Source organism: Rhinoderma darwinii, chromosome 9, assembly GCF_050947455.1.
Source record: "Rhinoderma darwinii isolate aRhiDar2 chromosome 9, aRhiDar2.hap1, whole genome shotgun sequence".
Classification (NCBI taxonomy): domain Eukaryota; kingdom Metazoa; phylum Chordata; class Amphibia; order Anura; family Rhinodermatidae; genus Rhinoderma; species Rhinoderma darwinii.
The window spans coordinates 28,143,179-28,158,202 of record NC_134695.1 but is presented as its reverse complement, the minus strand read 5'-3'; the positions used below and the strand labels follow the sequence as shown (position 1 = coordinate 28,158,202).

General features: G+C 43.7%; 1 protein-coding gene across 3 annotated transcripts in view; it reads right to left on the bottom strand.

Moving 5' to 3' along the window:
* LOC142660679 (RNA-binding protein 4B-like) overlaps positions 1–14,319 on the bottom strand; it is a 40,425-nt gene extending 26,106 nt beyond the window's left edge. The window contains exons 1-2 of one of the 3 annotated variants that reach the window (XM_075837419.1): positions 14,217–14,319; positions 4,367–4,787 (exon numbers count right to left, since the gene is read on the bottom strand). In XM_075837419.1, the coding sequence (XP_075693534.1) occupies positions 4,367–4,778 (412 nt within the window). In that variant the 5' untranslated portion in view covers positions 4,779–4,787; positions 14,217–14,319. Of the gene's footprint in view, positions 1–4,366; positions 4,788–14,139; positions 14,180–14,216 lie in introns of those variants that run through there. The other 2 variants (XM_075837417.1, XM_075837418.1) reach the window with 2 other exon arrangements.
* Positions 14,320–15,024: the final 705 nt, after the last annotated feature.

Here is a 15,024-nt window from a genome sequence, read left to right as displayed (position 1 = left end):
TTGAGTGGCAGCTATGGGGGCATTATACTGTATGGGGAGGCACTATAGGGGCATTACACTGTATGGTGAGGCGCTACGGAGGCATTATACTGTGTGGGGGCTGTGTCAGGGGGTATATTATATACAGTAGTATACAACAGGCTCATTAATTCAATGGCGTGGCATGCAAATGGGGGATGTGGCATGTAAAAAGAGGATGTGGCTTAAATAATCGTTCATTAATTGTAGTAGAGGTTAAATGATCAATTAATCGTGATTTTGATTTAGGTCAATCTTCCAGCCCTTTGTTACGTTTGTTTTTTTTTAAACCACATACCTTTCCCTATCAGAGCAGACAGCCTTAGGGTGGATTTACACGAACGTACTATACGTCCGTGCAACCCGCGTGGTTTTCACGCGGGTCGCACGGACCTATGCAAGTCTATGGGGCAGTGCAGACTGTCCGTGAGTTTTGCGCAGCGTGAGTCCGCTGTGTAAAACTCACGACATGTTCTATATTTCAGCGTTTTTCGCGCATTACGCACCCATTGAAGTCAAATGGTGTGAAAATCACGCGCACCATACGGAAGCACTTCCATGGGAGGCGTTATTCGCGCAACAGCAGTAAAACAATGAATGCAAACAGAAAAGCACCCCGTGCTTTTGTTTACAAACATCCAGTGTGTCAATGATGGCGGCTGCGAGAAAAGCACGCAGCCGAGCACCATATGAACATGACACACGGAGCTGTTAAGTGCCTTTTGCGCACGCAAAACACCGAGTTTTTGCATGCGCAAAACGCACACGCTCGTGTAAATCCGCCCTCACAGCGACGCAGAAGCCTCGCTCTGATTGGACGTCAGTGATGCAGTAGGCACCCTTTTTTGTATGGCGTGCAGATCAAAAAAGATAAATAAATCAAAGATGAAGTACTCCGTGTGCCATGCAAACACTAAAGTCAGAAGACAAAATGTGACAAATCAATTATTCAGTTAGTTAAACTTACGTTTCAATGTGACCCTTTTCTCTGACTTGCTTTGCAAAGATGATTAATCTGTGGCGCATACAAGGCTACTGAACACCACCTTGGGGGTTGCATGTAGGAGAGACCGCAGCTACTAAACACCAACTGGGAGGTCGCTGCACACAGAGGGAGCGACTACTGAACACCTGCTGGGGGGGGGTTTGCACATAGGAGATACCACGGCTATTGAACACCAGCTTGGGAGGATGCACACATGAGAAAGCTTCCAACTTTTGCTAACTATTCTTTAACAGAGTGGTTACTGAACTCCTTGTAGCATTGACCACCAGGAGAGAGAGCAGCTACATTTGTGTGCTTCCAGTGTTCAGTAGGGAGAGACCATGAACCACGGCTCTTTCCTGGTGACCAGTGCCGCCAAGCACATAAGGAAGCGCTGGTCTCCCACCCTGTGTTTAGCGCCGCCTAGCACACAGCAGTACTGGACACTGGGAGAGGCAAGTGTGCCAGGAATAAATGCCCCACAGGCCGGCTGCGGCACCAGTGCCATAGGTTGTAGACCCCTGCAGTAGGCAATGCCTACTGAGAAGAGATTAGGTCACCTCCTCTCTCTCCACCTTTACTCAGAATTAACATATTAGGCCCCAAGCAGGACAATGGGAGGACCATAAAAAAGTTACAGGGCTGGAATCAAGAGAACGCCAGGAATAGGGGAGTTGTGGATTTAAAAAACAAAACAAAAAAAAATAAAAATACATGACATGTCCTCTCTAAATGACTTGTCCAAAATTAGGATCTGCTTTTTACCATAAACCACAACACTTAGGCCTCATGCACACGAACGTAAAATCGCCTGTAATTACGGGCCCATAGACTTCTATTGGCCACGGGTACCTACCCATATGCTTATGGGAAGGTGCCCGTGCCAATGAAAAATATAGAACATGTCCTATTTCAGGCCGTAATAACGGCACGGGCAGGCCCATAGAAGTCTATGGGGCACCCGTAATTACGGGTGACTACGTGTGTGCACCCGTAATTACAGGAGCGTTGCTAGGCGACATCAGGGGATAGTCACTGACTAGGGTGCTGAAGGAGTTAACGGTCAGCAGTAACTCGGGACAGTGACTACAGATCGCAATATAGACGAACGTGTTAAAAAAATAAATAGAAGTTCATACTTGCCCAGAGCTCCCTGCTCCTTCGTCCAGTCCGGCCTGCCGGGATGACGTTTCAGCCCATGTGACCGCTGCAGCCAATCATAGGCTGCAGCGGTCACATGGACTGCCGTGTCATCCAGGGATGTCAGGCTGGAATGTCAAAAGAGGGACACGTCACCAAGACAACGGCTGGGTAAGTATGAATTTTTTTTACTTTTACTACAGAAAGGGCTGCCCCTTCTCTCTATGCTGCACTGATAGAGAGAAGGGGCTGCCGATTAGTGCAGTGCAATTTTGCAGCGAAAACGTGCCCGTAAATACGGGTCGAATACGTGTGACCAAGGACCCGTATTTACGGGAGGAAAAAAATACGTACGTGTGCATAAGGCCTTATTCATGGACTGGGTCTGGTTGCAGTTCAGCCCCATAATTTGTTAGGTGGAGCTGCAATACGAGATATACAGCAGTGGAAATGTATCTGGAAGGATGCAGGCACGTGTTTTTTTTAAATCTCAATAGTACAAGGTTTTTAAAAAATTTACACAACTCACTAAAAAGTTGCTGCACCATCTAAAAAAATTCCCTTTCTAAATGCAGGTGCACTAGCATTCACCAGTGGAGGCGGTGGATGGCCACAAACTTTGCTGCCAGCAGACGTGTGATGTTACAAAGGGAACATTCAAATAAATTTGTAACTATATACAATAGTCTTCCTCCGCAGCATCTCTCCTCTCTGGCTAACTGACCATTGGCATAAGGAAAGGGTTCTACAGATGGGTCAACATCTTTAAGGCAGACCCAAACATTTAAACCAGTTAAATTCTCCTTTAAGTGGGCTTCCGAAACACAATGTGTGATCAATGGTGGTCCGAACACCGGGACTCCCACAGTGGACCAGGGAGTACCCTGATCCACTTACCACCTCGCAAGGTAGCTGCATCCAGCCAAACTGATTGGAGTGGTGGAGGTATTTCTCAATGGCTCTCCATTCAATTTTATGGGACTTATGCTCCCATAGAAAGCTTGGAAAGAGAATAGGGATTTGTTTAATTTAAACATCTTGGTTGGCCGTATCTAAATCAGGTCTACTGTCTATAACCATCCAAAGCCTACATTGCCATGTACATACACTCCTTAAAGAGAGGGGGGTATTTCTCCTGGAGCCCTGTATCTTGTAATTTTGCATATATGAAGCCATGCATGTACAAAATAGCTTACAGGCCCCTTACAAAATCCAATTTTCACTACAATTCACTAATTTCCGAGTGAACGAAATGATAGTTGGCCAACGTGGATGCAGATAAGACACCGCGTAGTAGTATTAAAACTAGGCCTTGCTGCCTAGAAAGCAGCCCTTCTGGAATCCATTACTAGGCTGCATTTACACTGCCTGACCGACATGGAAGAGTTTCATCTGAAATTAGGCTCCGAGCATTGCAGCTTTTAAATAGCTGCAATCACCAATCATACAAAGGTACTTTTACTCTAAGAGTAAGGGGATATCAGCCCAGCAATACTACAAAGCCAATTTGTTAGGCCCCATGCACACGACAGCAAAAAACCTCAGTTTTTGCGGTCCACAAAAACGGAGCCATTCACTTTGATTGAACACTGACACCTTCCCGTAGCACTACGGAAGGGTGTCAGTGCCGTGGAAATATTCCGGGAATTATGGAACATGTCCGTTCTTTCGCATTTTGCGGGCCGTGCTCCCATACTTTGTATGGGAGCACGGCCCGAAAATGCGGCTGTCAGTCAGCGGCCGGCCGTGCCCGCAATCGCGGGCCGTGATTGCGGGCACGGTCGTGTGCATGGGGCCTTAATCCTTTCTGGAAAAATACATATTACTGTATAAAATCTAGGTTACTTGGAATGCATACAAAACGCTGTTATGGGGTGCTTCATAAAGAATTGACTGCAGTACACACGCAAGTCCCAACATTTTTGACTATCTATATGGCCATACCCGTAAGATAAAAGTTGTCTTAAACTACCAATTTTGGCAGGATCAACTGATGAGCCAATGTGTACGTGGGCATCCCGACAATAGGGAAGGCATTTCAAACTGCCCAATCCTTTGTTGCCCCAAAAGATAAGCGCTGCTAGAGATGCCTATCAGAAGCTTATCCCCTTCTCGAAATAAACATGCATTCTGACACAAGGCAAGAGCGCATGGTTATGGAAGAGTTAGGAGAGAAAGCCAATCCACCTGTCTGCCCAGTTTATCACTAACAGTTATCATCACCTTTAAATTCATGGTTGTTTAGATTTCTGATGGCTTCGAGTGCTTCCTCTGCTTTCTCCATGTGAACAAAGGCAAAATCCTTCACAATATCACATTCCAAGACCGTTCCATACTGTTCAAACTTCTCACGCAACTCTTCACCGGTGCAGTCAGTGCTAAGGCTACTGACATGGAGCTTGGTTGATGCTTTGGGTTTGCCCCTGCTGTGTTCCACATTAATAAAGACATTATGCATTTTATATTGGTTCAGATTTTCAACTGCCTGATCAGCTGACTTTTTGTCTTCCATATGGACAAAGCCATAATTTGTTATGATGTCACACTCTGTAACTTTCCCATACTGTTCAAACAGTGTCTTCAATTCTGCAGGTGTCGCCTCAGGAGGGAGGTTACCAATAAAAAGTTTCACCATTTTGACAAGCTTGAGAGGAAAGAGAAAAAAAATTAGTTCTCTACAAAGTCAGAGTCAATCTTAGCATATAGGGAGCTAACAGAACAGTGGGCCTTATCTCTGGAACAGGGGAAGGGGTCTAGGAAAAAACAAAAAAACAGTGCTGGAATCAGGGAGATATCACCATTCAGGTCACTTAAAGAGGCTCTGTCACCAGATTTTGCAACCCCTATCTGCTATTGCAGCAGATAGGCGCTGCAATGTAGATTACAGTAACGTTTTTATTTTTAAAAAACGAGCATTTTTGGCCAAGTTATGACCATTTTTGTATTTATGCAAATGAGGCTTGCAAAAGTACAACTGGGCGTGTTGAAAAGTAAAAGTACAACTGGGCATGTATTATGTGCGTACATCGGGGCGTGTTTACTTCTTTTACTAGCTGGGCGTTCTGATAAGTATCATCCACTTCTCTTCAGAACGCCCAGCTTCTGGCAGTGCAGACACAGCCGTGTTCGAGAGATCACGCTGTGACGTCACTTCCCCAGGTCCTGCATCGTGTCAGACGAGCGAGGACACATCGGCACCAGAGGTTACAGATGATTCTGCAGCAGCATCGGCGTTTGCAGGTAAATCGATGTAGCTACTTACCTGCAAACGCTGATGCTGCTGCAGAATCAACTGTAGCCTCTGGTGTCGACACGATGCAGGACCTGTGAGTGACGTCACAGATCTGCACTGCCAGAAGCTGGGCGTTCTGAAGAGAAGTGGATGATACTTCTCATCAGAACGCCCAGCTAGTAAAAGTAGTAAACACGCCCCGATGTACGCACATAATACACGCCCAGTTGTACTTTCACTTTTCAACACGCCCATATTGCGGTCAGCAGATTTAAGGCCTCAAAAATGCTAAGATTCTCTTTAGAGGGTCAATGCACATGATGCGTATTATGTGCGGTTTTGCCACGCGTATTTGCGTGTGGCAAAACCCGCAAAGTAATACAGTACCAGCATAGGCAATGAGATTTCAGGGAAACTCATGTGCACACCGCTGAATTTCCCCACACCTAAATGGACCCACATCATGTCAATTTATCTCACGATTCCACTTGTGAATTCCATCTCCCCAGTTCTGAAGAAATACACAGCAAAACTTAAAAACCGCACCGGTAACTGCTTTAAAAGATGCACCTTTAGGTGTTTTTTTTCTCTTGCGTATTTTCAGCAGCAAAATACGCAATGTGTGTATGTTGCCTAAGGGCTTGTGTACACGTAACGGAATTGCTGCAGAAAATTCCTGCAGCAAGTAGCATAAAATTTCGCTGCAGAGAAACCGCACCATTCCCTGGAGAAAATGGTGCAGATTTTGCTGCGTTTTTCTCAATGTTGGGAGATGGTGACATCTCTTAAAAACGCAGCAATTCAGTCCAGTCTCCACAGCAGGAATTGACCTGCTGCGGTCCGAAAAATAAGCACCACTGGTCAATTTATGGTCTGAAATTTTACGCAGCGTGTGGATACTGTATTCTGTGGCGTATTTTCGATCTGCAATACCGGATGGAAAATACACAGCAATTCCGCTACTGGTGGACAAGTCCTTTGTCCGCACCATAGATAAAGTCACATGTAACTCAAAATGGCACCATTGACAAATACATCTTATCCTTCAAATAGGTCTTGATACAGCTACATCAAAGAAAAAAAAATACAATTATGACTCTCTAAATGCACACAAAAAATCTTGCAGGCCTTAAAGGGGTTATAAAAATTGATTGCCTAACCTCAGGATAGGCCATCAATATTAGATCGGTGGGGGTTCGACTGTAGGCACCCCCACTGATCAGCTATTTGAAGAGGCCGCTGCATTCGTACGAGTGTCGCAATCTCTATTGTTTACATGGTTATTCTTTATGTTCATACCTACACGCACCGTTACATTTGTAGCAACTGTGCAAGACAGTAGTACAATAGCTTGCACGATCGCTACAAATGTAACAGTGCGTGCAAGTAGTAACAGAAAGAATAACCATGTAAACAATTTAGAGGATGTGGGGGTCATACGAGCGCCACAGCCACTTCAAACTGCTGATCAGCAGGGGTGTCAACACTTGGACCCCCACTGATCTAATATTGATCCTAAGAATCTTATCCTATCCTAAGAATTAGCCATCAATTTCAATGACCTGGATAAAACACATTTAAAAGGGTAACTAGTTTTTAACCCCTTAAGGACGCAGCCTAGTTTGGGCCTTAAGGCTCAGAGCCCATTTTTCAAATCTGACATATTTCACTTTATGTGGTAATAACGTCGGAATGCTTAAACCTATCCAAGCGATTCTGAGATTGTTTTCTCGTGACACTTTGGGCTTCATGTTCGTGGTAAAATTTGGTCGATATATTCAGTCTTTATTTGTGAAAAATTGCAAAATTTAGAGAAAATTTACAAAAAATAGCATTTTTCAGAATTTAAATGCATCTGCTTGAAAAACAGACGGTTATACCACCCAAAATAGTTACTAGTTCACATTTCCCATATGTCTACTTTAGATTGGCATCGTTTTTTGAACATTATTTTATTTTTCTTGGACGTTACAAGGTTTAGAACATAAACAGCAATTTCTCATATTCTTAAGAAAATTTCAAAAGCCTTTTTTTGAAGGTGCCAGTTCAGTTCTGAAGTGGATTTGAGGGGCCTATGTATTAGAAACCCCCATAAAACACCCCATTTTAAAAACTAGACCCCTCAAAGTATTCAAAACAGCATATAGAAAGTTTTTTAACCCTTCAGGCATTTCACAGGAATTAAAGCAAAGTGGAAATGAAATTTGCAAATTTCATTTTTTCTGCTGAATTTCAATTTTATTCAATTTTTTTTTAGTAACAGAGAAGGTTTTACCAGAGAAACACTACTAAATATGTATTGTCCAGATTCTGCAGTTTTTAGAAATGTCCCACATGTGGCCCTACTGCGCTCGTGGACTAAAACACAAGCCCTAGAAGCAAAGAAGCACCTAGTGCATTTTGAGGCCTCTTTTTTATTAGAATATATTTTAGGCAGCATGCCAGGTTTGAAGAGGCGTTGAGGTATCAAAACAATGGAAACCCACCAGAAGTGACCCCATTTTGGAAATTACACCCCTCAAGGAATTCATTTATGGTTTTTGTTATCATTTTGACCGCACAGTTTTTTCACAGCACCTATTTGAATTGGGCTGTGAAATGAAAAAAATGATATTTTTTCCAATAAGATGTCATTTTTGATCAAATTTTCTTATTTTCACAGGGAACAACATACCCCATTTTGTTGCCCAATTTGTCCTTAGTGCGGCAATACCCCATTTGTGGTGATAAACTGCCGTTTGGGCCCATGGGAGGGCTCAGAAGGAAAGGAGCGCTATGTGTTTGTTGGAGTCCAGATTTTGCTGGATTGGTTTTCGGGTGCCATGTCGCATTTGCAGAGCCCCAGAGGTATCAAAGCAATGGAAACCCACCCGAAGTGACCCCATTTTGGAAACTACACCCCTCAAGGAATTCATTTATGGTTTTTGTTATCATTTTGACCGCACAGGTTTTTCACAGCACCTATTTGAATTGGGCTGTGAAATGAAACAAATGATATTTTTTCCAATAAGATGTCATTTTTGATCAAAATTTCTTATTTTCACAGGGAACAACATACCCCATTTTGTTGCCCAATTTGTCCTTAGTGCGGCAATACCCCATTTGTGGTGATAAACTGCCGTTTGGGCCCATGGGAGGGCTCAGACGGAAAGGAGCGCTATGTGTTTGTTGGAGTCCAGATTTTGCTGGATTGGTTTTCGGGTGCCATGTTGCATTTGCAGAGCCCCAGAGGTATCAAAGCAATGGAAACCCACCAGAAGTGACCCCATTTTGGAAACTACACCCCTCAAGGAATTCATTTATGGTTTTTGTTATCATTTTGACCGCACAGTTTTTTCACAGCACCTATTTGAATTGGGCTGTGAAATGAAAAAAATGATATTTTTTCCAATAAGATGTCATTTTTGATCAAAATTTCTTATTTTCACAAGGAACAACATACCCCATTTTGTTGCCCAATTTGTCCTTAGTGCGGCAATACCCCATTTGTGGTGATAAACTGCCCTTTGGGCCCATGGGAGGGCTCAGAAGGAAAGGACCACCATTTGGCCTACTGGAGCTTTTCTGGTGCTAAGTCATGTATGCAGAAGCCCCTGAGGTACCAGTACAGTTGAAACCCCCGAGAAGTGACCCCATTTTAAAAACTACACCCCTTAAGACATTCATCTAGAGGTGTAGTGAGCATTTTGACCCCACAGGTACTGTGTAAAAGATAATGCGCAGCAGATGGTGCAGTGTGAGATTTGCAATTTTATATATGTATATGCCATTTCAGTGTCCAATATAGTGTGCCCAGCATGCGCCACCGGAGATATACACCCCTTAAATTGTAATGTGGGTTCTCCTGGGTACGACAATACCCTACATGTGGCTGTTATCAGCTGCCTGGGCATACGGCAGGGCTCAGGAGGGAAAGATGAGGGGGGTAAGCTGTGCGGAGTGCATCAGGGTAAATTAAAAATCAAGGGATGTATGATACATTTTAAAACAATCTTTTATACAGAGCCCTGGTTTTTCGGGACACGTGTCACATTGGTATATTGTGTTCTTCCTTATCCCCCTCTTATAGCAGACTCTGCACCTCTTTTGACTCTTTCCCTTTCCACCGGTTTGGGGACCTTCTCCTGGAAAGTGTTGCCCTGGTACGATGCGTGTGGCCTCGCTTCCAGAAGTACTGGGTGCCCCCCCTTCCTGGTCCCTAAAGATTAGATCTTGAAATTCCAGGAAAGTTCCCCTCTGGCCTGCACATCGACGTAGCACGTACGCATTGTACAATGCCATCTGTATGATGTGCCCGGCCAGCTTCTTATACCACACCGCATGGCGCTGTAGGGCTTCAGGACTTGATTTGACAAGTCCATCCCTCCCATGTACCTATTGTAGTCCAGGATGCAGTCTGGTTTGGGGGTGGCCTTTCCTTCATATATCCTAAACCTGTAGGTATACCCTGATGCACTCTCGCACAGCTTATACATCTTCACGCCATACCTTGCCCTCTTACCTGGCAGGTACTGGCGGAATTGAACCCTCCCTTTAAAATGTACCAGGGACTCATCAATAGAAAAACACTTCTCGGGGGTGTATGCTTGGGAAAACCGGGCACTGGAACGGTCTAATAGGGGTCTCCGTTTATACAAACGGTCAAAACTGGGGTCATCTCGGAGTGGGCACGGCTCATTATCAGTATAATGTAAGAAGCGAAGTATTGCCTCATTTATTTATTTTTTTAGGTTCCAGTTCATTTCTGAAGTTGCTTTGAGGGGCCCATATATTAGAAACCCCTATCAAACACCCCATTTTAGAACCTAGACCCCTCAAAGTATTCACAACAGCATTTAGAAAGTTTATGAACCCTTTAGGTGTTTCACAGAAATTTAGAGCAAAGTAGAGGTGAAATTTACTCTTTTTATACCATTTTTTTTATAACACAAAAGGATTTATCAGTGAAACGCAACTCAATACTTATTGCCCAGATTCTGCAGTTTAGAGAAATATCCCACATGTGGCCCTAGTGCGGTAATGGACTGAAGCACCGGCCTCCGAAGCAAAGGAGCACCTAGAGGATTTTGAGCCCTCTTTTTTATTAGGCACCATGTCCGGTTTGAAGAGGTCTTGTGGTGCCAAAACATTGGAAACCCCCCAAAAGTGACCCCAATTTGGAAACTAGACCCCTTGAGGAATCCATTGTAGTTTTCTTGGGGTGCATGCGGCTTTTTGATCAGTTTTTATTCCATTTTTAGGTGGCGTGGTGACTAATAAACAGCAATTCTACTATTGTTTTTGTATACTTTTTTTTTTACAGCGTTCACCGTGCGCTATAAATGACATATTCACTTTATTCTGCGGGGCGATACGATCACGGCGATACCAGATGTTTATAGTTTTTTTTTATGTCTTATGGCGTTTGCACAATAAAATACGTTTTGTAAACAATCATTCACTTTTTGTGTTACCTTATTCTAAGAGCCAGAACGTTTTTATTTTTCAATCAATAAAGGCGTGCGAGGACTTTTTTTTTGCGTAACGAACTGTATTTTCCATCAGTACCATTTTTAGGTACATGCGACTTTTTGATCTCTTTTTATTCCATTTTTTGGGAGGTGAAGTGACCAAACAATTGTGATTGTGGTACGGTTTATTAATATTTTTTTTTACGGCGTTCACCGTGCGGGATAAATAACAAAATAATTTTGTAGCTCAGGCCGTTACGGACGCGGCGATACCAATTATGTATAGTTTATTTGTTTGTTTATATATTTTTATTAATAATAAAGGACTGATAAGGGAAAAAGTGGGACTTTTACTTTTATTACTTTTAAAACTTTTATTTTCTTATTTTTACACATCTTTTTTTAACTTTTTTTTTACTTTATTACTTTGTCCCACTAGGGGACATGAGGGCAGGAGGCCCTGATCGCTATTCTAATACACTGCACTACATGCGTAGTGCAGTGTATTAGAACTGTCAGCTACTCACTGACAGCAAGCATAGTGGGTCCTGACGTTGTCAGGACCCACTAGGCTTCCGTCTATGGCATAGCCGGACGCCATTGTTTGGTGTCCGGTTGCCATAGTCACCATCGCCGGCCGCTATCGCGTAGCAGGCCGGCGATGGCAGCTTAACCCCTAAAAAGCCGCGATCTCTATAGAACGCGGCTTTTAAGGGGTTAATCAGCGGGGACACAGCGATCGGTCCCCGCTGTAGGAGCTGTGACAGCTGCTGAACAAGACAGCAGCGTCACAGCTCCTGTATGTGTCGGGAGGACGGCCGAAACGGCCGTTACTCCCGAGACGTACTATTACGGCATGGAGCGCGAACGATACAGCTGCCATGACGTAATAGTACGTCAAGGAGCGGGAAGGGGTTAAAGAGACTCTGTCACCACATTATAAGTGCCGTATCTCCTACATAAGGAGATCGGCGCTGTAATGTAGGTGACAGCAGTGCTTTTTATTTAATAAAACGATCTATTTTTACCACTTTATTACAGACTTTAGCTTTATGCTAATGAGTTGCATACTGCCCAACTGGGCGTATTTTTACTTTAGACCAAGTGGACGTTGTACAGGGGAGTGTATGACGCTGACCAATCGGCGTCATGCACTCCTCTCCATTCACTCAGCGAATAGGGATCCTTTTAGATCTCTATGTGCTGTCTTATACTAACACATTAACAATACTGAAGTGTTTAGACAGTGAATAGATACTCCACGGGCTGTCTATTCACGATCTCTGCACTTCGTTACTCTGTCTGTGGTAGTTACAGCAGAGGAAGCGTAATCTCGCAGTAAATGACAGGTTAAAACGAGATCACACTTCCTCTGCTGGAACTACCACAGACAGAGTAACAAAGTGCAGAGATTGTGAATAGACATCCCGTGGAATGTCTATTCACTGTCTAAACACTTAAAGGAACAGTGTCACCACAAATTTTTTTTTTATATGTTAAAGATGTTAGTGCTTTATTAAAAACGTTTGGATTAATGTGTGTTTGTGTGTTACTTTTTTTTATTTTTACACTTTTTCTTCCCTATGGGGGCTGCCATTTTTTTTCCCATTTCTGTATGTGTCGATTAACGACACATACAGACATGGAATACGGCAGCTCCAGTCCCATAGGGACTGCGAACGGGACCCGTTCCATCCACTATCATGTACGCCGCTGTGTGGGAACGGCGCATGCGCCGCTCCCACACAGTTCAATTTGAAATGCGCGCCATCCGGCGCCATTTTCCTGTGGACCGGAAGTCGCGGCCGGACAGTAATATTACTACTTCCGGTCGCGGCTTCCGGACTTGTGCACATGGAGCAGCGGCAGCAGACGGAGCGGATGGACCGGAGGGAGCGGCGGCGACTGGAGCAGGTAAGGGATTTCTATGTATGTTTGTGTTTCAGTGTGTTTTACTAGTGTATGTAAACCTTCTACACTGTGTGTTAGCTCAAAAAATGGCGACACAGTGTAGGAGGTTAGACCGTTCAAACCCCTCGTTTCTCCCGGCACTAGCCAGGATAAAGGAGGGGGGGGGATTCTGAGAGCTCACTAGAGCGAGGGATTTTTACCCAATTTTGCAGCATAAAGCAATGTGGTTGCTTTACCACATGCAATGCTGCAATTTTGGGAATTGCTCCATCTAGTGACCAGCAATGGAAAATATTATAAATTAGAATCCAATTGATAATATTTTCTGACTCGTGAAAAAAAATAAAAATAATTAGAACAATGTTTAATCACCTACACACTAATTGTTTAACTAAAAAAAAAACAAAAAGATGTTTTGCTGGCAACACATTCCCTTTAAAGAGGCTCTGTCACCAGATTTTGCAACCCCTATCTCCTATTGCATGTGATCGGCGCTGCAATGTAGATAAGAGTAACGTTTGTTTCTTAAAAACAAGCATTTTTGGCCAAGTTATGACCATTTTTATATTTATGTAAATGAGGCTTTCTAAAGTACAACTGGGCGTGTATTCGCTGAGTACATGAATGGAGAGGAGTGTATGACGCTGATTGGTCACTGATTGGTCAGCGTCATACACTCCTCTGTACAACGCCCACTTGGTCTAAAGTAAAAATACGCCCGGTTGGGCATTAAGCAACTCATTAGCATAAAGCTAAAATCGCTAATAAAGTGGTGAAAATAGATCGTTTTATTAAATAAAAAGCATTACTGTCACCTACATTATAGCGCGGATCTCCTTATGTAGGTTATTTAGGGCACTTAGAACGTGGTGACAGAGCCTTTAAAAAAAACAAACAACACTTTTGATACGTCATAGCAACACGCAAGTTTTGATCAGCGGTCCAAAACTAAGCAGCAGTACAAAATCACAACTTTCACCCCTAAACAGGAATCTGGAACACTAGCAATCTTTCTACAAGGCTCCCTCTGCCATCTATTATAGTACAGAAAGCTTCCACTACACTGATACCTAGACTTCAGCCACATCTCAGCACACAGTATGAAGATTACCCATTACTAAAACGCAGCACTCAGGGATTCAATGGGATGGCACACCCGTATACGGATAATACACATGGTTAGCAGATCTACGGAGACTGGGCTATAAAACTGCTCCACAATGAAAGGTGCCAAGCAAGTAGCAGACCAGTATAGGCAGCATCTAAAACCACCCGCGAGCTGGATAAATAATACACGAAAGCCCGTCCTAACAAAACCTAATGCACCCGCCATTACATGTAAATCACATACGAGCCGCGCCGCTTCATGAAGTCGTTATCCGCTTTTCCACAACCAACTTTACCTCCCGCCTAGCCCTATGAGGCAATTGTCCAGAACTATACAGCGCACAATCCGCGGGGAAACATCCTGGTAACTCACCTTATTCCTTCACGCGCGAACAACACAAAATGGCAACGACGGAAGCGGTTACCCAGAGCAGTGAAAGAGAGGGGCGGGGCCCACGCGTGAACGTCGTTGGTTGGACTACGCTTTTTACGTTCTACATAGTGATTGGTCAGCTGCGTAGCCATTTTAGTTCACCGCCAAATCGTAGGCGTTGTAAACTGGAAGTAGCTTTTTACCCGACAGCACTAGAAGGAGAACGGGAAAAAAAAGTCTGCGGCCATTTTGTCAGTCAATAATATACACACCACGCATTGTTAGTCGTGTGGGGATAGCTCCACATAAAATGGTACACATGTTAACCGTGCAGGACGGATTTTGAGGATGAGTCAGTGGCCACTGCGCGCATGTATTATGCTAGGGAGTATTACAATTTTTAAGAGGTTCTTTACTTGATTGACAAAATGTACTTGCGGGGAAGGGATTCAGTCACGGAAAATTCTCCTTTTATGATAAAATTAGTACGCTATTCCAAATACACTGTATATTAACCTATTCAGGACCAGCCTATTTTGTGTCTTAATCTTTTAGTCACCACCAATACGCCTTTTCACGGCGTTCACTACTGGTCCTTTTCTCAATGGCCCAATCTAAGTCCTGCACGTGTGTCCCGTGCAGGCTTCAGCGGTGCTCGTGTGTTATGACACCCAGGTTTCTGCTCTTAACCATACCGATCGAAGATCTCTTTGATCATAACCATTTAAACCCTTAGTTGTTTCGGTCAATAGCAACCGCAGCATCTAAGTAGAGAGTGTTGACGTGATCATGGCCAAAATATATATTA